This window comes from Microtus oregoni, unplaced genomic scaffold, assembly GCF_018167655.1.
Source record: "Microtus oregoni isolate MIOR12 unplaced genomic scaffold, Mior012 000015F_ref0000493, whole genome shotgun sequence".
NCBI lineage: Eukaryota > Metazoa > Chordata > Mammalia > Rodentia > Cricetidae > Microtus > Microtus oregoni.
The window spans coordinates 14,304,128-14,328,344 of record NW_024543074.1 but is presented as its reverse complement, the minus strand read 5'-3'; the positions used below and the strand labels follow the sequence as shown (position 1 = coordinate 14,328,344).

General features: G+C 37.8%; 1 protein-coding gene across 4 annotated transcripts in view; it reads left to right on the top strand.

Moving 5' to 3' along the window:
- The window catches only part of Acaca (acetyl-CoA carboxylase alpha), a 273,487-nt gene that overhangs the window by 176,369 nt on the left and 72,901 nt on the right, over positions 1-24,217 (top strand). For all 4 annotated transcript variants that reach the window (XM_041664329.1, XM_041664328.1, XM_041664331.1 and 1 more), the window contains 5 exons: positions 660-875; positions 1,952-2,107; positions 5,432-5,635; positions 10,323-10,478; positions 12,068-12,214. In XM_041664329.1, the coding sequence (XP_041520263.1) occupies positions 660-875; positions 1,952-2,107; positions 5,432-5,635; positions 10,323-10,478; positions 12,068-12,214 (879 nt within the window). The remainder of the gene's footprint in view (positions 1-659; positions 876-1,951; positions 2,108-5,431; positions 5,636-10,322; positions 10,479-12,067; positions 12,215-24,217) is intronic.

Here is a 24,217-nt window from a genome sequence, read left to right as displayed (position 1 = left end):
ATTAATGTGAAGCAATCTGCATAGTTGGTTGTTTTTTTTTTTAACAGTATTAAATGCTTCAGAAGTTCTGAGGGAATTGAAGATTTTAGTTCATGTTGTTTTTACTTAGTATTTTTTGGAATGACAGAATCTTACAGTGTAGCACTGGCTGGCCTGGAACTCTATTTAGACCTGACCTAAAACTAAAAGAGATGCACCTGCCTATGTCTTTGGTTTTTTGTTTGGTGCTAGAGCACCTGTTATTATGTAAGCTATTCAGTAGTTTTGTATGTGTCTCATTAGTATATTACAACTTATGTTTCTATTTTTGAGACCCCTTCCACTCCTTATTATAGATAGAGTTTTACCCTGTAACCTAAGCGATCCTCTAACTCACTATGTAAACCTATAGCCTTGTTTTATTTTGTATTTTATTTTAGTTATTTATTGTGGTGCTAGGGATTGAACCCACATGTTCACACGTTAGGCAAGTACTCTACCTCTGATCCACATCCTCAATCCCCATGATAGCCTCAAAATTTGGATGATCTTCCTGCCTCAGCCTCACAGATGTCAGTTACTGGGTTCAATCTTTAAGAATCTGTTTTATCAACACAATCATAAAGTAATTTTGCAACTGCCTCATGTGATCTGTTTTTCCCTCTGATTCTTGTGCTCAGTTTGAGGAGGACCGCATTTATCGTCACCTTGAGCCTGCTCTGGCTTTCCAATTGGAGCTGAACCGGATGAGAAATTTTGACCTCACTGCCATTCCATGTGCTAATCACAAGATGCACTTGTATCTTGGGGCAGCTAAGGTGGAAGTGGGCACAGAAGTAACTGACTACAGGTTCTTTGTCCGTGCAATCATCAGGCATTCTGATCTGGTCACAAAGGTGAGTCCTTTACTTTAATGGGAAGTTATCCATTAGGGAAAGGACAGAGAATTAGTCATGGCTCAAAATCAGAGTTTTACTATTTGAATCAAAGCTTTTGTCTTTGTCATTCTCCAATCTTCCAAATAATAAAGGCTCATTTTTCTTTAATTTGATTTTTCTTGATAATAGAAGCATGAGAGCACTTACTTGAAGAAAGAAAACAATGCTTAACAGACAAAAACCACAAAGACTTGGGTAATGGTAACGAATAACGAGAAAGTTACAGTAACCGTTACATAAACCTGTCTTCATGTGTGGGCTTCCTCCTATGCTATATGCTAACTATTGCATCCCATTGCCATTGCCATAAACTTCCTTTAGCATTTTGTGCTAAACAGGTCTTTTTTCTAAAGTGTTCTGTTTGGCATATGTGAAACATAATCATATTGGGGTTTTAGCTCTGGCAATGCCTAGCATCTCTACTTCTTAGTGGAAATTATATTGTTAAAGGCTGGAGAAAGGGCTGGCAGAGACTCTATTTAACCCTCGCCAGCCTTTGCCTCCTACAGTCAATAGACTTACAACCAAGAGAAAGTTAAACAATGTATAAGCAGATAGATACCTTACTGTGTTCTCATATTGCTTCTTAAATTATTGCTTTGGGGGTAGAGGTGGGATGCATGTACACCTCCCCATTCAAGCACATGTGGCCAGAAGTTGACATGAAGATATCTTCCTCTGTTACTAACCATTTAATTTTTATTACTGTTTGTTTGTTTAAGCACATATGCACCTCTATCATTCTCTACTTTGTTTTTTGTTTGAGAACAGTAGCTCTCATTGAACCTGGAACTTATAGTTTCAGCTAGACTGGCTGGTCAGTGAACCTTCTGATTCACCTGTCTCCATTCCCCACCTTCCCTTGGTGCTAGGGTTTCCGATGTAGGGCACCGCTCCAGCTTTTTCTTGAGCACTGGAAATCTAAACTTAAGTCTGTGTTTTCCCAGCCAACACTTTACCCATTGAACCATTTCCCCATCCCTTCTTTATTGCTTTTAAAGCACATTAATGGTGGTAATTTTCTTCTTATATAGGAAGCTTCTTTTGAGTATCTACAAAATGAAGGGGAGCGGCTGCTCCTGGAAGCCATGGATGAATTGGAAGTTGCTTTTAATAATACAAATGTCCGCACTGACTGTAACCACATCTTCCTCAACTTTGTGCCCACAGTCATCATGGACCCATCAAAGGTACATTTCCCACAATTTCTCTGTCTGTCCCCAAAAAGTGACTCATTTGTGTGTGACTCACTTAGATTTGGAAACAGATATTCATGTCCTCAGGTTGTCTTTTTAATTTTTTAAAGTCACAGGTTGAGTTTCATAGGATAATTCCAAAATTGTTTTACTTAGCCATTAGAAATAGTTCTCAAAATGGAAGGTGCTGTGTCACTTATTTGCTGTAATAAGAACTTCTTTAGGGCTGGAGAGATGGCTCAGAGGTTAAGAGCACTGGATGTTCTTCCAGAGGTCCTGAGTTCAGTTCCCAGCAACCACATGGTGGCTTACAACTATCTGTAATGAGATCTGGTGCCCTCTCTGGCCTGCCAGGATACATGCAGATAGAACACTGTACACAAAATAATTAAATAAATAGTTTCTCCATTGATACTGGTTTTGTAATATTTGCCATGTGGTGTCCTATTTTATATGATATCCCAGGATTCCTTATCTAAACTGATTAATTTTGCTATATTGGACATTTTGGCTAAATTATTGCCTTTATGCATTAAATACTACTAATGAGTGGCCTTGCTTAGGTGCAACACTGTCTGAAAATGTCTACCCTATTCTCCACAGTGAGATAATTTGATTGTAAGAAAGTTCACATGATATATCTGTTTTTGTCCCTGAGTCTGTTTTCTGAACTGTGTTCTGTACAATTTAAGGGAAGAAAAGAAGATGATTCTGTACTTAGCTTTTATCTTAGTTGAAATAAGGGCAAGTGCCTCTGTTCCTGGTATTTCTGTCTTTCTCCTGGGTTGCTGTACATTTGGTTAGGACTGTCAATCAATATCTACCTTTCTCTACATCACTTGTCTTCTTTTTTAAAATGTACATGTCACATGTACACCAAACTAGCCTCAAACTTGTAGCAAAGAATGATCTTGAGTTTCTGATCCTTCTCCCTCAACCTTCCAAGTGCTGGGTTATACAGTGCTGGATTATATAGTACTGGGTAATGCAGTACTGAGTTATTCACTGCTGGGCTATAATGCAGTATATCATACAGTGCTGGGGATCAAATCCAGGGCTTTTTACATGCTACCCAATCACTCTGCCATCTGAACTGTATCCTCAGTTCCGATTTTACCCATTGAACTTAATGCCCAAGACCTGAGAAATTTTCCTATTTTTTTTTCTCTTCTAAACCCCAAGCTAATGATGGGATAATTCTGTCTGTTTGTAAACTTGTTCTTTGAGTCTCAATTTGCATGATCTGACAGCAAAATTTCACTTCAGCACCAAAAAATTAGAAGTCTTACAGTATGGCCAGGACACTGTGTATTTTTAGTTGGCTTTTTCTCTATGAGTAATTTTATTTTTAAAACATCAGCCTTTATGTACCCCCTACTCTGAGTACTCAGACTCTGCTTTGCTAGTCACAGATCACTGTTGTTTCCCATACACACAGATCGTTAGCTTTTATCCTCTCAAGAAAGGAATGGATAAACGTATCTTCATTAGTAAGCATAATGTAGGAACGGGGAAGTTATCTACTTGAAACCTATTCTAGGGCTGGAGAGATGGCTCAGAGGTTAAAAGAACTGACTGCTGTTCCGATTTGGTCCTGAGTTCAATTCCCAGCAATCACATGATGGCTCATATCATAATCTATAATGAGATCTGGTGCCCAGAACACTATATACATAATAAATAAATTAAAAAATAGAGACCTATTCTTTTTTTTTTTTTTTGTGGTTTTTCGAGACAGGGTTTCTCTGTGGTTTTGGAGCCTGTCCTGGAACTAGCTCTTGTAGACCAGGCTGGTCTCGAACTCACAGAGATCCGCCTGCCTCTGCCTCCCGAGTGCTGGGATTAAAGGCATGCGCCACCACCGCCCGGCCTATTCTAAGTTAAAGTTCTGTGGTACAGAAATGAAATACATGCAGGGTGATACATTCTACAGGAAAACCATGATCAGGACATGTAAGGTAATCTTAAGGCATTCTAAGTGCTGAGACAGCACTGTAGAAAGACCCTTCAGAATGCTCTGGTACTTCAAGCCCTATTGGGAACAGTTATTGATTTAGCATGTTGGTAGCAAAACCATTTATACATTTATTTACTTGATGAGACTTGGTTCTTCCCTTGCACCATGTGGGTTCCAAGGATCTTTAAGTTCTCAGGCTTGGTGACAAGTGCCTTCATCCACTAAGACATCTTGCCAACCTATAAAGTCACATCTAGGGATATCCAGTAAAAATAAGTTTTCTAACTCTGAAAACCAAGAATACCAAGCTGTCTCAATACAAAGCTTCTGGGAAATGAGGGAATATCTCATCTCCGTAAATCCCAGTTGGACTTGGCAGTGACCAAAGTTGAGATCGCTAGTGTTTAGAGGGAACATGCTGGCACAGCCTACAAATTGCCTTTCTTTAATTTGTGCAATTTACTAAGAGACATACATTATCAAGTTTAATAAAATTTTGTAGAAAAAAGCTCATGGTGGTAATTGCTGTGTTGATTTAAGGTCCTGTAAGTGCAATGAAACATAGTTACCATGCATAGAAATGCTACTTAATAGCTATTTAACCAGGGATTTTATTCTTATTTGGGGCTTTCTCTTAAATCCCCTGGCTTTTAATTTTAGATATTGCAGATCTTTGATATAGAGTATGAATATAATTGGGAAAGGGAAAGGAGTTGTACAGATTTCGGGGTTGTGAGTCAAAAGAAAACCACTCAAATACCAAACCAGCATGAAATTGCTTCTAACTTGTTCCAAATAATAGTAGGTTGGGTAGTGTCCTAGTTTCTTTCTGCTGCTATGATAAACAAACAAACAAACAAAACACCTACAACCAAAAGCAATGCAAGGAAGGAAAGGATTTATTTCAGGTTCTACTTCCAGATCACAGTTCATAATTGAAGAAAGTCAGTACAGGAACTCAAGGTAGGAACCTAGAGTAGACACCGTAGAGGAAGACTGCTTATTGGCTTCCCTACTAGCTCATACTCAATTAGCTTTCTTTTTATACAGCTCGACCCACCTACCTAGGAATAGTGCTGCCTACAATGTCCTGACCCTTCTTAATCTAACAAGACAGTCCAGCCAAGGCAATCCTTCCATTGAGGTCCTTCTTTTCAGGTGACTCTGGATTGTGTCAGATTGACTATAAAAACTAAGAAGGAAGGGGAGAATAAACCACATGAGTTCTCTTTGTAAGTGTGGTACCTATCTCCATAAACCGGCATCTTTTTCCAATATTCTTTAGCAAAGATGTGCAAACTTAGAACAAATTTTAGTTGCAAAGTATTTTGGTTTTACACTTGGTATTGTAACTGTGTCAGATTGAAGAATCTGTGCGGAGCATGGTAATGCGCTATGGAAGTCGGCTGTGGAAATTGCGCGTCCTCCAGGCAGAACTGAAAATCAACATTCGCCTGACAACAACTGGAAAAGCAATTCCCATCCGCCTCTTCCTGACAAATGAGTCTGGCTATTACTTGGACATCAGCCTGTATAAGGAAGTGACTGACTCCAGGACAGCACAGGTACAGTAGTCAAGCAGACTCCTCCAAGGTTTTATTTGATCCAACACATAATAACCCCCAAACCCCATTGGTTTGTCCTTTACCTTTGAAAACGACTTTGTGCCTCTTGATCACGCATGCTATAAAACCATAACCTTTTGTCAAATATTGACATGCTTTAACAGGCCAGGTGAACCAACTCCACAGATAATTATGCAGTTCAGATGTTTATGGTTTCCGGGGGCACTTTTGCTAAGTAATCTAGATTTCCTGATCTGATTTGTTTTCCTGTTCCTAGTGCAGCCTTTCACTGGCAGATGAGGAAAGGGGACAGTCTGGAATTTATCAACTTCTGTCTTTCAAAAGAGGAAATTTCACCATAGAATCATATCAGGAACAGAGCCAAGCAGTGTCTTCTTCATACTTGTACATTTCATTCACTCATGCTCACTTTCTTTCACTGAGTTTAGAGTGCTGTATGCCTATACATGAGCAAAGTAAGAAGCCATAACCCATTTTCCAGGGAAAAATTTTGGGAATGCAAAAATGAAAAATGAATAAGCATGTTTATTCTATGATAATAGAGCATCCTATTATAATTGGCTTGCCACCTTAGTTTCTAAACATTTGGGCCATTTTCTGTGGTATGCACACATCTTCAGAGGTGTAATATGTTATTTTAGGGCTTCAGTGTATACTTGAAGAATGTACTCCTAATAAAGGGTGTACTTGTACCAGAATACAAGGGTTTTAGACTGTTCAATGCATTTGGTTCTGGGAAGCAATTATGTGGCTCTTGTTTTTATCTAGGAATGGAGGCAGGAAAAGACATTTTTGTCTCTGCTTTGGAGATGAATTTTTTAAAATCCTAGTTTAGGCAGTTTTCTTAGTGACCTTTCATTTTGTTTTTTGATTCTCAGTTAGATCACCAAAGAAGTCTATCCTTTAAGAAGAAAGCAGTTAGAACAGCATGCACAGAGCACAGGGAAAGAGTGCTCAATAATTTTGCTGCATGTGATGTTTTTCAGGACAACCTTAAGGACATTTTCAGTCAGGACTTTCCATGGTTAGGGATGCTTTTAATTAACTTCTACAATGGCTTCAAGGCAGGCCTATTCTTCTGTAAAATAAGAAGGCCACTTGAGATTTTAATGTTTCTGATAAATGTTTTTTCTTCACAGGTTTCTTCTTCTTTTTTCCCATTTCTCTTTATTAGAAAGCTCTTAGATTTCCCCGATGCTAGATGGTGGTGACACAGGCGCATGAAAGGCACAGGTGCCTTCAGCAGAGATTTAGTATTGTGCCTGGCACAAAATAAACACTTAATAGGCATCTGTAAGAGTGAATAAGCTGCCCTCGACCTGAAGGGTGCCAGCATATTTAAAAGCCCTGGAGGTTGCCGAGCCTTCCTGTGGCATGGAAGCTAGGTTGAAAGCAGTGACAGAGGCAGGAACTGACCACAGCAGCCTCTAGCCAGTTCCTGTGCACCAGTGCCTACTTGGTGCTTATTACTGAACTTCATTTCCTCTTTCTTTAGAAATCGATATAATATGGAACCATGTTTATCATTTGTTCATTTACTTATTTAATATTTACTGACTACGTATAGTGTGTCAGAAACTATGGCTACAAAGCAGTTCCTCATTAAGAAATGTATATTATAATGGGAAAAGATAGATGAGTAATTGATGCTTCCATGATATGATAAGAGACATTATAAAATAAAAACATTCAGGGCTCTAAGGGTGCCCACTGTGTAGGTCAGTGATGGTTCTCTATGAGAAGCCCTGCTGCAGCCTTCAATGGGAGATATAAATAAAACCTGTATATGTTTTCAAACTGGTAAAACATGACCTCTACCAACTTTTAATTACTATGTTTATCATAGGAGAAAATGGAGCTAATGTAAAAGGTCATTTGGGGCTTCATTTAGGGTCCATTACTACCAAACTCTTGCCCTAGCACATTGTTTATTGCCAATGAGAAGAAAAGTTAACTTGCTTGAGTTTCATGTTTCTTGTATGGTTTTGTCCTATAGGCTGAAATGAACAATTTCAGGCAGTCCTAAGTAGGAAGAAAAGGTTTGGGTAGTTTGTTACTTAAATAAATTGACTTCCAGTGAGGAAAGTAAAGTGAACAGTTTAAAGTCACCTTTATTGAGTTTACATTTTTGTATAGTTTACATGTACCAAAATGGTTTCTTTTGCTCCATTTGCTTTAAGTCTGACAGTTGTACATGATATATGTCATCAGAGTCATTATAGAGAATTTCTTGTCACCCCACAAAGTTTCTCTTCTTTTCAGTGAAAGACAGAACACCAATTGCAGCCTTAGGCAACCACTGAGATCTGCTTTCTGTTGCTGTATATAGTTTTGCGTGTCCTTTAGTTGCATGTAAATTACATCAGACAATTCATTCTATTCTTTATCCTACTTGTTTTGTTTAACATAATGTTTTGGTGGTTCATCTATGTTGCAAGGACTATGAGTATGCTCTTTTTCATTATTGAGTAGTATTCCATTTTTAGATTTACCAAAATGTTTATATCCATTCAATTACTGAAGTTTTATTTCCAAATTTGAGTTGTTAAGAATAAATCTGTAATGTGCATTCATTTGTAAATCTTTGTCTTTTGGTTTTGTTTTATTTGAGACATAGTCTTACTATGTCCTTCTGGCTGTCCTGGAACTTAATATGTAGACCAGACTGGCCTTAAAGTTTAAAGAGATCCTCCTATCTCTGCTGAGGTTAAAGGCATGTGCCACTATGCCCAGCTACTATTTGTTAATCTTTATGTAGGTAAATTTTTATTTTTCCTGATTAAATGCATAGGAGTCTATAATTGCTAGTTTGTAGTAACTATTTTTTACTATTATAAGAGACTTACAAGCCACTAAATGGTTACCATTTTAAATTCCAGCAACAATGTATAAACGCATGCAGCTTTCTTCAGTCCTTTTCCTTACTGCATAGTTATATTGCTTTAAATGGCTATTCTAACTTCATCCCAGAGCTTGCAGAATTGAGTTTTAAACCCTGTACTTACAGCTTTGCCTCTCTTAACAGGAAATATAGTAGTTCAAAACTACTGATGTTACTGATGTTTTTAATTTTACCAGGTGTGTGGTGTGTGTGTGAGAGAGAGAGAGAGAGAGAGAGAGAGAGAGAGAGAGAGAGAGAGAGAGGGGAGAGAGAGATCAGAACAGCTTACAGGAATCAGGTTCAGTTCTAGGCATAGCATTAAACTCAGGTTGTCAGGCTTGGTGGCAGGTAGTTTACTGGCTGAGTTGTCTCACAGTCTTGAACCTGCTGCTTTTATTTCTTTTTCTTACTTTGATTCAGTCTTTGTCCCAAATCCAGTTTTCTCATATTGTACTCTTGCCAAAACACCTGAAATCTGTTTTTTTTTTTAAAAATATGACTAGTTCTTTTAACTCCCAAGGTGTTACTGCTGCTGCTGTCTCCCACCTGGTAACTTTCCCCCTTGGTCTTTTAGAAGAGAACTGGAGGTTCCACTCTGGGGACTTTAAACAGCCTAGGATATGTTTGCCCAGAATAAGACCTAATTGACAAGTCACCAGAGCACTCTTATTCCTCTGAGCTCAGATGCTAAGGAGTCACTTAGATGGATGACCTTCAGGTTTAGGTTAGTATTTAATTCCATTCTATGCATATATATCAAATCCATGGATCTTTTCATTAATGGTACACTTGTGCTTATATTTTAGGTCCAAACAGATGGGAATATATATATACCTTTTCATTCCAATCTCCATTTGTATTCAGTGTGTTGGGAATCTATATTTTATGTGTTCATACATAAAGTGCCTAGTTTAGTGTTATACAACCTCTGAGCACTCAATAAATATTAATTGAATTGAAATAATGGCATCCCTTATAAATATTCATGAGCAAATAAAACTATCTAAATATATGGAGTATGAAGTACTCTTCTAGAAATATTTGAGTTAAAAAATGATTAAAAACTGGTGTGGTGGTTTCATTATGTGATAATCCAGCAATTGCAGGAATTCACTAGTTAGAGGCAGTATACTAGAGAGAAATACATACATACATACATACATACATGTGTGTGTTTATATGTAATTTAATAAAATATAGTGATTTTATCATAGGCTGTGTCTTATGAGCTAACAAGAATTAATTAGGTGAGTGAATGAAATATACTTACTCTGACAAAAGTATTTGGATCCTTTATGTGGCTAATAATACTACAAAGAACCTTCTAATGCATGATCAAGTGGTAGAACCTTGATCTGGCCCAAGAACAAGAATTTTCTCTAGTATATAGCTGCTCCTCGACTTAAATACTAGAACTGTTTTGTTTAGTTAGCTGGCATGCTTCATTTTTTAGTATCCAAGATTCAAGTCAGTTTAGAAGGCAAGTGCTATCACTCTGTCTCTGAGATGTGAAATTTACACTGGACGTTTTTGTTGATGTCACCTAATCCCAAACTAAGAACAGTCTAGTATAAATAGCACATCACTATTTTAGAGTTGGTTAAGTGGCAGAGAAGGGACAATACCAAATACCCAGTGACATGAGGCAAGTCTCCGCCATTAAGCACTTCTCCCCACCCCCATCTGTTTTTTAAGAAATAACATTGTGGAAAACAATGCTATAGGCAACTATTTTATTTTCTATTTATCTCTTAACTGTCTGTGCATTCTGTTTTTTCCCCACAGATCATGTTTCAGGCATATGGAGACAAACAGGGACCACTGCACGGAATGTTAATCAATACTCCATATGTGACCAAAGACCTTCTTCAGTCAAAGAGATTTCAGGCGCAGTCCTTAGGAACAACATATATATATGATATCCCAGAAATGTTTCGACAGGTAAAAGTGGCTAACAGACGAGAGTTTGAGGCTTCTTTAAGTTTCCATCATGTGTAACTTTTCCTAGAGAAGGGCACTCACAGGCTGGAAGTATCTTGACGCTATTCTAATTTCGTCTCATTAATGACTTAGTGTCTTCTAACTCAGGTGCTTCATGAGGAATGATGAGAAGAGACGTCTCAAGTAAACCCTTGCCACATTATGTCTACAAGGACCTATGTGAGGAGTTACACATGTATTAAGTCTGTGTTCGAATTAGAAATATTAAAGAGAGGAGTGGAATGAGGTTTCATTTACTTACTTTCCAGGATAATCTCTTAACCTAAGCCAAGATGAGAGTCATTATAGGTAGCACAGACAAGAAGATAGCACCACTGTATATAGTTGTAGGTATAACTTCTTCTGTAGATTTGCTATTATTAAATAAAAACCTAGCATGAAAAAAGTGACATTATGAAACTCTTCCTCTATATGAAAAATTCCTTGACTTTTATGATGGTGAACCCTCTCTATACTGCAGATTTCCCATCAAAAGTAGGGGGGTATATATCACAAGCAGAGAATACAACAGATAAAGAATAGAGCATCAGAGGATAAGGGATTTCTTTTAAAAATATCTTTGTCGTAGGTCTTCTCAAGTCTCTATCAATATCAGTACTTTCAATATTATTATATTTGAATCTTAATGTAATATTTATCTGTGGACTTATTTAGTAGTCTGTGATTCCTGTAGTATTCACAAAAGCAAGTTACTTTTAGGTAACCATTTACTTAAACCATCCTATCTCAGAGCACAGACCTTCACTCATTACCTCAATTTTATGATGTCATGACCCTGACAACTGTATGTGATTCTGATTCTCAGTGTCAGTACTTGTAATTGACAAGGGACACAGCTAGGACACATAAATGTGTCCGAGTCATTTGGGCTTTAGGTGTTTAAGACAAGCATGGACAGAACTTCATAAAGAAGTTAATTTATATACATAAGAAATAGGAAACGGTAATCATGAATGTTTTTGTAAATGCATGGGTATGTCTGTATTCTCAAATTTGAAATTTAATTTAGCTATACTTATAAATAGTCATCCACATCTTAACTAATTCTCATATGTGGATCTATTGCTGTGAAAAGTAGTTAAGGGATCTTCCCTTAACCTGCAGTAGAAACTTAAGTCTGGCTTTCTTGGATTTGTTTTAGAGATGAACCTGCCTCAGCCTACAAGTATTGAGACAGAGATTAGAGACATGAGCACCAAACCTGGCTGATGCCTTTTATTTGAGTTTTTTTATTTTATTCTTTCTGGGTTGGTGTTAGGGCTATTGTATGTGTTAATGCTCCAGTGCTATTTCAAGGTCCTTCAGTAGTTTGACTGTGTTGGGAAGTACCTGACTTTTGACATACTGAAAATGGTGTAAAATTGGCCACAAGTGTGTTTGCTGAGCATCAATGTTGAAGCATTTGGTCTAAGGCTCATACTTTCCCTAGAGCTCTTGGAAAAGAAAGCAGAGTCAGAGTGACTGAGTTTGACTGTGATTTTTATTCTGTTGAAATGCCACTGATAAGTCAATCTTCTTTCTTCCATTAGTCGCTCATCAAACTCTGGGAATCTATGTCCACTCAAGCATTCCTTCCCTCACCCCCTCTACCTTCTGACATGCTGACATACACTGAGCTGGTGTTGGATGATCAAGGCCAGTTGGTCCATATGAACAGGCTTCCAGGAGGAAATGAGGCAAGTAGTTATACCCTTCTCCCTTTCTATCTCTCTGTCCACTAGTACCAGCCGCTCATGAGAGCTATTACTACACAGTAGGAGCTACTCGAGTGGCAGAGTCAGGAAAGCATTCTTGGTCAGTTTCCTCAGAGAGAGAATGGACCAAACCAAGAAATTACTGTGAATTTTTTAGGTATAATAATGGTATTACAATTTTGCTTTTTGAAAAGGAGTGTTATTTTCTGGGGGGCATGCATGCTAATACAATGTCTTTACAAAATCAAAGGTCTAAGATTTGCTTCAAAATAGAAATGAAGGTCAGATTTTAAGTGGAGCAAGATTAGTGAGTTCATAATTGAAGATACATGAGAATAGATTATTATCTTTTATTAATTTGGAATTTTGAGATTTTTAGGTATCTTTTTTTTACACTTGATTCATTGGATTTAGTGATATTGTGAGTGTGATAAAGAAATTCTTCCTAAAGGACTTGGTGAGAGCCAACAGTTTTAAAAGAAACACAAAACTCATGTATTTATTCATTTGTTTGTTTGTTTGTTTGTTTTGAACTCTCACTCACTACATAAGCCTGGGTGGCCTGGAACTCACTATCTATACCAGACTGGTTGTAAACTCACAAAGACCCTCCTGCGTCTGCCTTGAGAGTGCTGAGATTAGAGAAGTATGCCACCAGACCTGCCTGATTTGAATAGTCATTAAAAATTTTGGATGGGGATGGATCAGGAAAGGATCTAGAAAGACTTAGGGGAGGGGATATAATCAAAATATATTTAAAAATGTTTTAAATGAAAACTATAATAAATTATTAGTCTTAAAATAATAAAAATTTAAAAAATAAACACATTTTCTAGTCATGTGTTATGTTGCATACCAGCATTTGGAAGCTGATGCAGGAAAGCTAGAAGTTCAAGGTTAACCTGGGCTGTATGTGTTCCTGTCTTGAAACAAAGAAACATAAAAATCAGAAAGCATTTTCTAGGATTAATAACTTTTCTCATGTAGTACCATATTAATAATGACATAAAGATATATTCTCCTGTTTCCCCTCATATTCTTCTCCATACAGTAAGATCCTTAAGATTTTGATTATGCTGAGATACAATGATAGAAATATTAGCATACCTAAAAATTCAGGTGTTTTTATTAACCCCTAACTAAACTCATTCCTTAAATAACCTTTATCTGAGCCAGGCTTCAGTGGCATATGCCTTCAATCCCAGCACTTGGGAGACAGAGACAGATGGATCTCTGAGTTTAAGACCAGTCTGGTCTACAGAGCAAGTTCCAGAATAGACAGGGTTACACAGAGAAACCTTGTCTTGAAAAACCAAAAATCAATAATTTTTTTGTTTGTTTTTTGTTTTTGTTTGTTTGGTTGGTTCTTCGTTTGAAATAGGATCTCTATTTCCTGCTCTGGCTGTCTTAGAACTCACTATGTTCTATGGCTTTGAACTCTGTTGTCTCTGCTGTAATTAAAAGCATGTGCCACCAAGCCCAGATCCAGTATTCTTTTCAAAAATATTTGTTCTAGCCAGGCAGTGGTGGCACATGCCTTTAATCCCAGCACTCAGGGAGGCAGAGGCAGGTGAATATCTGTGAGTTTGAGGCCAGCCTGGTCTACAGTGTGAGTTTCAGGAGGACCACAAGAGATACACAGAGAAACCTTGTCTCTAAAACAAACAAACAAACAAAAACAAACAACAACAAATATATATATTTGTTTTGTGTACAAGGTATATAACTGTTGTGTACCACAACATAGTCTGCGGGAGTAGATGATGAAGCATTAGGATGGAGACAAGCACTGAACCGTATGCAGAGGCTTAGAGTTGTAGGAGTTGGTCCAACCTGGTGCCTCAACAAATGGCACAATGATGGGGTGGAGGTGGCAGGTGTTGCCAAGAGAATACACATATTCATCAACACATAAAGTTGAAGCAGCACTTTGTACCTACTGTATGGCTTCTGCTTGCAATCCCCTCAGCAGAAAAAAAAAAAAAGCTTTGTAGTGCTAGTCTGTAATTTTGATTCATTTAATAGCTGTTGAGGAATAGAAAGCGGCCTTGTGAACATGAGGCTGAGAGTAAAATAGTTTTAACTAATGTAATTAAAACATAAGACGAGGGTTTTTGTTTTGTTTTGTTTTGTTTTGTTGTTTGGCCATGTGAAAGCTAGCTGCAATGCTGTGTGAAACCTCTTGCCATTATCTTTCTTCTGCTTTCTTTCTGTTCTCATTCTATGTTTGAGTGAATGGAGACTGGGGGAATAGTGAAGTCCCAGAGGGACAGAGCTCTGTTCTTGCTGAAATTACAAGCACAGAGCTGCCTGGGCATGAACATGTAGTGTTTACTCTGCCAGTATGAATACAAATAGTCTTATTATACGGAACTCTGTACCCAAAGACCACACACACACAGAGACACGGACACACACACAGGAACAAAAATATTAAAGGTTTTATTTTTAACCCCTTTAAGACCTAACAAACCTCAGTATAAAAGGAATAGCTACTGCAGTGAGTGGCAGTCTACAGTAGTTACTACGAGTTTTCGTTTGCCCAATGCCTTAATAGTTGTGAAACCAGAAAGCTAACAGCATTTGTGAAAATGACTGTTGCTTTTTATCACTTTTCACATTACTCTTTCTTTCCCTTTCTACGTTATGTGTTTTCTTTTCCCTTTCTTCAGATGATTGAGTAGGATTGAGCCTGCATGTTAGCTTACTGTTTCTGAGCCTAAGAGTTCAGGAAGAGTGAGCCTGATGTTCTTTTGTGAGCAGTCAATAACTGATGCCCAGGATGACTGGTGAGGTCAGTGATCTTAGCTAGATTATAGGATACTGCAAGACAGGAATGAGGTTAAGGTATTAGAATCAAGCTCTGTTTCCAATAGCTTGGACATACAGTGGAATGTGTACATTGAGAGACTTGCCAGTCTAAGGATCGAGTTTCAGCTTTCAACTCTGAGGGACAGCTGTCAGTAGGATATGTTTCACTGCACTGAACCCAGTTTTGTCAGGGCACATTGGCTTTATACTACTGCAGTTTAATTTTCTTTTTCGAAAGCGAGAAGTTTGTCATGAGCCCGGTACTCTACATATTACCTGAAGAATGGTATGAGAAGAAACAAGTGAGCTCTTGCTGATAGGATTTGGAGCAAATCTGTCCTTTGCCAAAGAGAATGGGCATCAGAACAGAGCCTTGAGATATGGCTTTATTTAGAAAAGAATAAAATTTGACCTGTTAATGTTCTGAGAGCCAAGGCTCAATGTAAATGCCTTGATACTACATAGACACTAAATCATCATAATGTGGTGCTCTCCAGAGTGACAGCGCTACCAGGTCATCATTGTAGGTGATACTGAATTACCTTGAAGTATTGGAGTTTCTGGCTTTAAAAGCTAGCACACGGATATTAGGAATGGGGATAAGACATGAGATTCTTATGTAGTTTTTCCATGAATTGAGGTGCTTCTCCTTACAGCCAGAGGCAGAAAATGTGCACCTATCAGACCACTGGTTACCTTGTTGCCTTCTTCCCTTACTTTTTTTTACTAGGATGGCAAATGGGTAAAATGGTGATAGCACCAGGACTTGGGCTGATTCAGTTCCATTTAGTTTTAGGTAACCTGTTTGCCATTTGAGGAAGATATTGGCTATTTCAGCAGAGAAGTGACCTGCATTCTCAACATTGTACCTGTGCTTAAACCATGAGAGAGCTTTTCTGGCTCTGTGTTAGCTTACTTTCTTCTTCCTGTAGTGTCTCTTCCCCATCAAAAAAGATGTAAGTGAGGAAATGCTACCTAATTCCTGGTGAGAAGTATAGGACACTTTTTTCATTGTCAGGTTTGAATGGTATTGCATTTAATATGAATTTAGAGTGGGAATAAGAATGATGTGGACCAAATCTGAGAACTACATTACTTGCAAATAGCTCCAAAGATGAGTTGCCTGGGATTTTCTTAATAGTTTCAAGTAAAGATGAAAATTGAGGGAAATGTGATTGCAACAGAGACTAAACTGATTTCCTTTCTAGCTGCTCTGGTGCTGCAGTGATGAGCACTATATGTAAATACATAGCTAGATGAATGTGCGCTTCAGAGCTACAGAAGAAACGCAACTATCCATCCAGTCTGCTTTACTACTTCTCTGTTTTGGAGGAATTGTTTTCATTTTTCTGCCAATTTGCTAACCTATTTTGATCATTTGGTGGAAGTTATAATTGCAGGTGGGAACATTTTGAGTAACACTTTGCAATCCAGCACAGCTTCTTTTTGTACTAAACCTAGTTATTAAAAAGCTCAGGCTAAGAACAAGCCAAAGGCTATAATAGATTCAACAGAGAACAACTTAACTTTGCCTGCTAGAACAAAGGAAAAACTGGGCTTTTATGTGGTTATATTCTTACTTGTTCTGAAATAAGTCCATTAGCATTTTATTATTTTTTTAATAGTTATTGAACTTGATCAGGAATCTATAATGGTGACAATGTGATAAAGAAGCTACTCTTACAGAAATTTTATTGCAGATGGAGATCAAGTTCCTAGAACATGGGCTTTTATAATTCCTTCCCATCACCCTTGTCATCGTGGACCACTGAGATGAGGAAACACTGTTTAGGATAGTTACAATAGCAAGGTGCCCCAATCAGGGGTGATAACGATAGACTCCCATCCTAGCATGGCATAAGAATTTCTTTCTTTCTTTCTCTCTCTCTCTCTCTCTCTCTCTCTCTCTCTCTCTCCTCTCTCCTCTCTCTCTCCCTCTCCCTCTCCCTCTCCTCTTCCTCTCCCTCTCCCTCTCCCCTCTCTCTCTCTCTTTTTTTGTTCCTGGGAGGAAAGTATGTTCCACATTTAATGCATTTTAATAGTCACCTCTGCATGAGCTGCCATGTGAAGGAGTGACTCCGAGGCTTTGCTTTTCCAGCTGGGCACTAGGTGTCAGGGTTTTTCCTTCTCAGCAGTTTTAACATTCAGAGAAGCTTTGTGAATTCCCCTGTTTAGTGAGACAAACCCACTGTTTCCTTCATTTCTTTTTATTCTTTATTTTGTTACCGTAGTAGGTTTTCTCTAATGTTCCTGTAATATTCAGTTGGCATTTTACATTTTAACTCTCATTGAAAATGTGTTGAATCCACATCATGACCTGGCACATTTTTTTTTAAAGAAGAAAATGCTTAAATAGGAAATAAAGTAATATAAATTAAAATTTAAAGACTGGCTGCCATCATGACTGTTAACTTTACTTCATTTCTGCTTTTTATTCTCAGGAATAAAATAGTGGGGATAGTGGATATTAGGAATTTAGCTTTGAAACTACTTAACATACCTATATCTGTATTTAATTATCATTTAACTGGTCTTTTTTTCAGAGAAAGTGGGTATTTATTTAGTGGGTTATGGAGGGGAGAGGGAAAGGAGGGAAGGAAGGAAGGGGAAAGAGGAGAGCAGGGGAGAGGAGAGGAGCCAAGGCAGAAGCTACCTCTTCAGGAGAGAGATGGAAAGGCCGGTTAACTATTTACAGTGTGCTATTGTCCTTTTCTATTTAGCGTGTGTGTGTGTGTGTGTGTGTGTGTGTGAGAGAGAGAGAGAGAGAGAGAGAGAGAGAGAGAGAGAGTGAGTGATGGCACACAGGTGGATGGATCTCAGATAACAACTCGTGTATGTCCCAAGTCTCAAACTCAGGTTAGCACTCTTTGTAATAAGTGTTTTTACCTACTGAGCTTCTTGACCAGTCTTTTTGATTTTAATTTAAAAATTCTTTAAACAATATAGAAAAAAATATGAAGAAACATCAACTACCAGCCACTAAGATTCTACAATTGTGACTGTGATTCTTGATTTGAGGCTGCATTTCTTTGAAAGTTTTGTTGTTATTATTGTTGTTCTGTTTTTTTGTTTATTTGTTTTTGAGACATGGTTTCTTTGTGTAACTGTCCTGGCTGTCCTGGAACTCACTTTGTAGGCCTTAAACTCACAGAGATCCACCTACCTCTGCCTCCTGGGATTAAAGTCATGTGCCTCCAACCACCCAACTTCTTTGAAAGTTTAATTTGAGCATTAAATAATATTTCCCAGCACTTGGGAGGCAGAGGCAGGAGGATCTTGTGAATTTGAGGCCATTCTGGTCTACATAGTACATTCTAGGACAGCCAGAACTAGGTGGAGAAACTATCTCAACAGGGAAAGGAAGGAAGGGAAGAAGGAAGAGAGGTGGAGGGAAGAAGATGATGATAAGAGGCCTGACCCTTTCTATACTTAGTGAAGAATTGGTTGATATGATGTTTAATCTTCATTGTCAACCTAACTAGTGCTAGAATCACCTAGGAGATGCATTTCTGTCTAATATTCACACGTCTGAGGTATTTCCAGAGAGATTTATCTCCAGAGGAATGTGTTGACCCATTTTCCATGGAATGTGGACTTCCATTGATGCTATCTGGCTCCTAACTGCAGATAGTGTTACCCTCTTTTACCCCACCCCCAAGACAAGGAGGTTTCTCTCATAGAGATCTGACTGCCACTGTGCCTGTCTAGTCTATCTGATGAGAAAAGTAACTGATAGAACTTGACTTATCACAAATTCAAATTCTCGCGGATTCCATTATTGCCTAAAACTGCCTGGAGAGTGTTTGTGGACTTGAGTAAAAAAAAATTACTTTTTATTTCTCCTGAACACTCAGGACCCAAGTATATTTCTGGTTTGGCACTATGTTTTTATATATTGTTTTTTGACTCAACCTCAAAATAGCTTCAAGAATGTGAAGTCAGTCTAGATAAATTGTATTGCTTAATTCTTTGAAATTAGTTTGCCTTTTTAAATGCTGAATATTAAAATTAAGTCAGTATTGTCTTGTGAGGTATGTGTTAGAAGAGCAGTTTGTTAGAATTGTGCTGAGGTGTGTGATCTAAGAACGAGCCCTTAGAGAAGCAGACCAGGGCTGGAGAGATGGCTCAGCCATTACAGGCAGGCTCAGAACAAAAATATAAAGAGAGCACAAGACCTCTGAAATTGTTGAGGAATCCCAGCCACCAATCTATGCCTGAAGACAGGAGAAAGTATTTAAGTACCTGAAATCTTCAGGAGAAGGGAGACATAACCAACTACTAGGTGCACACAAATACTCCTAATTTGTATTGAGTACAGAGCCATACTTTCTATGAAGGCCTTTAAAGGAAGAAGAAAACACTGACTCCTTCCAAAGGCAGCAGATGAAGCTCAGTGATAAAGTGCCTGTCTGACATGACAAGACTCTGGGTTCAATTCCAGCCTCAGGGCTTAGCAAGATAGAAAAATCTAGACATAGAGAAACATTTTATGGGATTTGTGGTAAGACAGGTTTTTTTTTTAAAAAAAAAAAACAATAACATACTTTTCTCCCTAGTCAAAGTAAGTATATTTGCTCTATGTTTTTGTCTAAAATGTTCTTCCATCCCTACATTAGAAAATGTTTGAGGCTGATTTTGAAAAATAAGTCTGCCCAAATGGAGTTACTTCTATCGAATTTCTAATACTGTTCTTTTGAGTGCATATGTTTTTCTTAGAATTCATTCCAAATGGCTTTTGCTGGCATTGGAGATTTCTCATCAGGTTGGTTAGTTAGTTTTGACTGATTGTTAACAAGCCGAAGTTCAGTGAGCTTAATTAACTGAAAAAATTCTAAAGTTCCTGTTTTGCACTAACGCAGGACTTTCAGGTTTTCCTTTGACATCTGTCCAGATGTCAGTCCTAGAGATGGCCCTTAGAAGAATACTCTTGCCAGAGGTTTTTATATATTCTAAGTTTAAATGACTCCCAAGAATGAGGCATGGTGTACCAGAGATCAACATCTATCCTTGCGATTAACAGCCAATGCTTTTAGAACTGCAGTGGCTTACTTAGTTAGCTTCTGTACCAGTCAATCCTGTGCTCTGTTTCTCAAGTACTACTGGTATGTGTGTACTCCATGGCATGTTCAACAAAATTAAAATACTGAGTTTTGATATATAAAATTACTGTGGTTTGATGTATGTAAATATCCCGAGGATAAATTATTCCCTAATACATGATTATTATTTCCATCTTTAGTTATATTTCCATATAGGTGAATTTTTTTTCTAATAACAATGATACTTACCCACATGTCAACTTTTAATTAGAGGGATTGAGGTAACTTTACATTAAGTAAGGCATAAAAAACTAATTTTTTCAGATGTCATGAAAATTGTCTTGAACTCATGTGATTACATGGCATTAGACAATGAAACATGCTGTATCAGGCAGATACATGGAAGGCATTAACTATTTTCAGCATAGTTTTCACAAAGAGAAATTAAGTCCAATACCACATTATGTTGTGACTTAAAATACATCTTTTAAAGGCTTCTAATATTTTCTGTATTTTGTTATTTTTTAAAGCATTATTGATAGTTTCTAATTAAAAGTATAGCTTCGATTTGCTATATCTATATTTAAAAGGACAAAAGGTAAATTTTGATATAAGTACCCCCCACAAAAGCTCAGATTCAAGTTCATTCTTTCCAGGTCTTGTTTTTCTCATTTTTGTGATGCAGTGTCACCACCCATCTCAGCTGTGACAGTCTAGGGTTCTTGTGTTCCCACTCCAGAGCCCTGCAAGTAGAACTAGAACAATAGCTATTGTAGACTTTAACAGGGAAAATGATAAAATATACCTGATTCAGCTACAGCCAGCCTGTACCTAAATCTATGAAGGAAAGCATTTCTATAGCTGATCTTAAAGTATGGAGAGAAGAAAGTCAACCATGGCAAAGATTTCCTTTCTGCTCCCACAATCTAGCACCCTCAAAAGCAAAACCCTGTCATGTTTTCCCCCTTAGCTTTTCCTTTACATTTTTCTGTTGAACTTAATGTTGCAATTTTATGACAACAGCTTTGGGAAATGCTTGTGTCCATTTGTATATTCTAGTCACACTGATAGTACAATTAGTGTTGATGCCAATTTTGGTGTTAATTTTGGGTCATGATTAGTGTTGACACTGTATGTCAGACTAATGGCGTTTATGGGTACCAGCAGAATAAATGTTAACATTATTGTGGGTTTTTTTTTTTTGTATCTGTTATAGTAACATTAAACCAGGGTCCTCCCAGGAGAAAAAATACATATATGGATAGATAGATAATGCCTTTTTCTATTGCTGGTGTTACTCAGTGAGAAAATGACATCTCAGGGTAGAATCCTAATCACTGTTTGGAGCATCAGAAATAATGATCACCTCTGATCGGAGGTTGTGAATAATTCATTTGGTTTGATTTTCACGTCCTGTCCAGTGATACTTTTCAAACCAAATGTGTTTCTACAGGAAAATAATGGTCCCACTTCTTATGGAAATACCATGGCACAAATCATTTTACCCACATAAAAACAGTTAAATAAGACTGTTCTCTTCTGCTTGCTTTCCCCTCCCTATCCCCTCCTCCCTCATTTGAGCATGTTTATTCCCGATCAGAATGTGGCCAGAGAATTATTTACTTCCTTAGGTCTTCCATAGGGAAAATAAACACTTATTTCTGCTGCTATTTAGCGTATTCACTGTAGCTCTTGTGGTCTGCCTCCCCTTTTTACCTTAAAATAATTAGCTTGAATTGATAACCCTACTCCTAAGAAGCCTGCCCACTGAAAGTTCTGTTTTGAAAATACATATATACCTGAAATTTAGTATTTTAAAACTTACTTGTGGCTGTCTACATCAATGAAAACATAATTTTAAGTGATAAGTACATAGGACTGCTTGGTTAGTAAATTCTGTAGACAGGATTTGGCCAGGGAATAGGATGCTTGTGCTGCCAGCACCTAGAAGCCACTTGGAAACTCATTAGACACGAAGCTGCCCACGTAGACAAATAGGCCACAGGTTGCTCTTTGGTTGCTTCTGCAGTCTTTCCGTCCTCTTCAGGCTTCGGTCCTGGAGTTTCATTTTTACCAGATTTTTCCTACATAAAATACGAGAGGGGGAAAAAGTATTGGAGAAAAAAAAGACTCAGTGATGAAATTTCCCTTGGTGGTTTTTCTGTTCATATACAAGGCTGGTTGGGCTTAGGCAAAGTTCATGTGAGCTGCCTTGCTAGTCACATTGTCCTCTGCATATATTCTGCCAGAACTGCAGTTACCGATATGAGATCGTCGTTGTGTATATAATATAGACCCACATATATAAACTAACTGGGCTGAAAAATTTATGGTGTCCTAATTAAATGGGGAGGGGAGGATATAACTGTCTTTTGATGTAATGCTGAATCCTCTGAGACAAAGCTATTCTTAGAAAATGTTGAGTCTTTTCTCCTGACTGTTGTAACCCTGCCCCTCACCCTCCTCTTTAAATCAAGGGCAAGAGGAAGCGTTTTCAACCTAGTGTTCAATCATCAGACGAAGTGTTTTGCATTCAGAAACCATTTTCAGTATCAAATTCAATTTTGTCAAGTGATTAGTTGAGTTTGGTAGAGAATAATTTAAAAACACAAAGCTGGAAATGGCCATGGTGCTTCTGCACCAGAGGAAAGCAGTTGCTGTTTTCCAGCTGCTGTCCTTAGTGCCTGTGTGTTACAACTGGATTACTATGTTAATGTCTTTGCAGCTGTTACAGGCCTGTGTCTGTTGACACTCTGTGTATTCCTAGCTAGGACTGCTAAGAGACATAGGGAAGTGGGGAACTGACACCTTGCCTGCCTATCAGTACTAACGCCCTTTTATGTACATATGTTTGTAAGCTCTTTAGTCCCCTTCAAGATGAAAGGATCTGTATAAATATAGGCTTTCGATTTTAGTACATGTTTGTAATACATGTGGTACAGTCCTAAATATGTATTTAGCTGATAGGCACTGTTCTTGCCTATTATACAAATATTGACTTTAAAAATATAAATATGTATTTAACCATCAGACCAGAAATACAATGAGAAGCAGTTTCTTCTCAGGTAGAGATATTAATATTGTATAAACCTGTGTATACATATGCTTACATTCTACCACAGCACCACAGAGCACTTTTTCTTTTAAAAACAAAATGCTACTTCCAACAGCCTAAGGTAGTTCTTTCTGTTGGTTTTGATTTAGGCTGTTGTTTTATAATCCTTATTGGCCTGGAATTTAAAACCATCCTCCTAAAGGCTGGTTTTATAGAGGTATCTTGTAGTGCCTTCTTGCCTCCCAAGTACTGAGATTACAAGCTTGTGCCAACACACTCAATTTCTAGGAATCTGACTTCTGAATCTATATCCTTAATGACCATACTGTTTTGCCTGTTACAATTATGCATGTATTTTAAGCTCTTTTTTAGTTGTGTGCTACATCATAGTTTTCAAGCTATTCATAATGTTCAAAGCCATCACTTTGTTTTTGAGGCTGAAATAAAGAAACAATCAAAAATTCTTTTTTTAAAATATTTATTTATTAAAGATTTCTGCCTCCTCCCCGCCACCGCCTCCCATTTCCCTCCCCCTCCCCCAATCAAGTCCCCCTCCCTCATCAGCTTAAATTGACTAAACATTTCTTCCTTGCCAAAGACCAAAACTCTGCACTTTTCTCCTCTTTGACATACCCATAACTTTTATCCACATGAAATTCCAGTAGCATGTCCTTTTTTATACTTTGTCTCCATTCTCTTCTTGCTCCATCTGTCAACATCTTAAATGTTTTGACTGTCAGGATCATGCACTTAGCAGTTTCATGATTGTAATGCTATTCAGAGTAATGCTGTCCAGGATACTAACAATTGACCCAAATATCCAATTTGCTTTGCTTTTTTAAAAAGGTGTGTGTAAGAAAACAGTTATTCCATAAGTACAGAGAAAGAAATAGACATAATAAGAGCCCAGGCTAGTCTGGAACTACAAGTTTGTAATCCCCCTGCTTTTGCCTTCAGAATGCTTGAATTACAGGTTTGCACTATTTTAAAGTAATTGTAGATTCAGAGGAGTCACAGAAACAAAATAGAGAGTTCTTTTTTCATGCAGCTTCCCTACACACTTGCATGCATGTGTGTGTG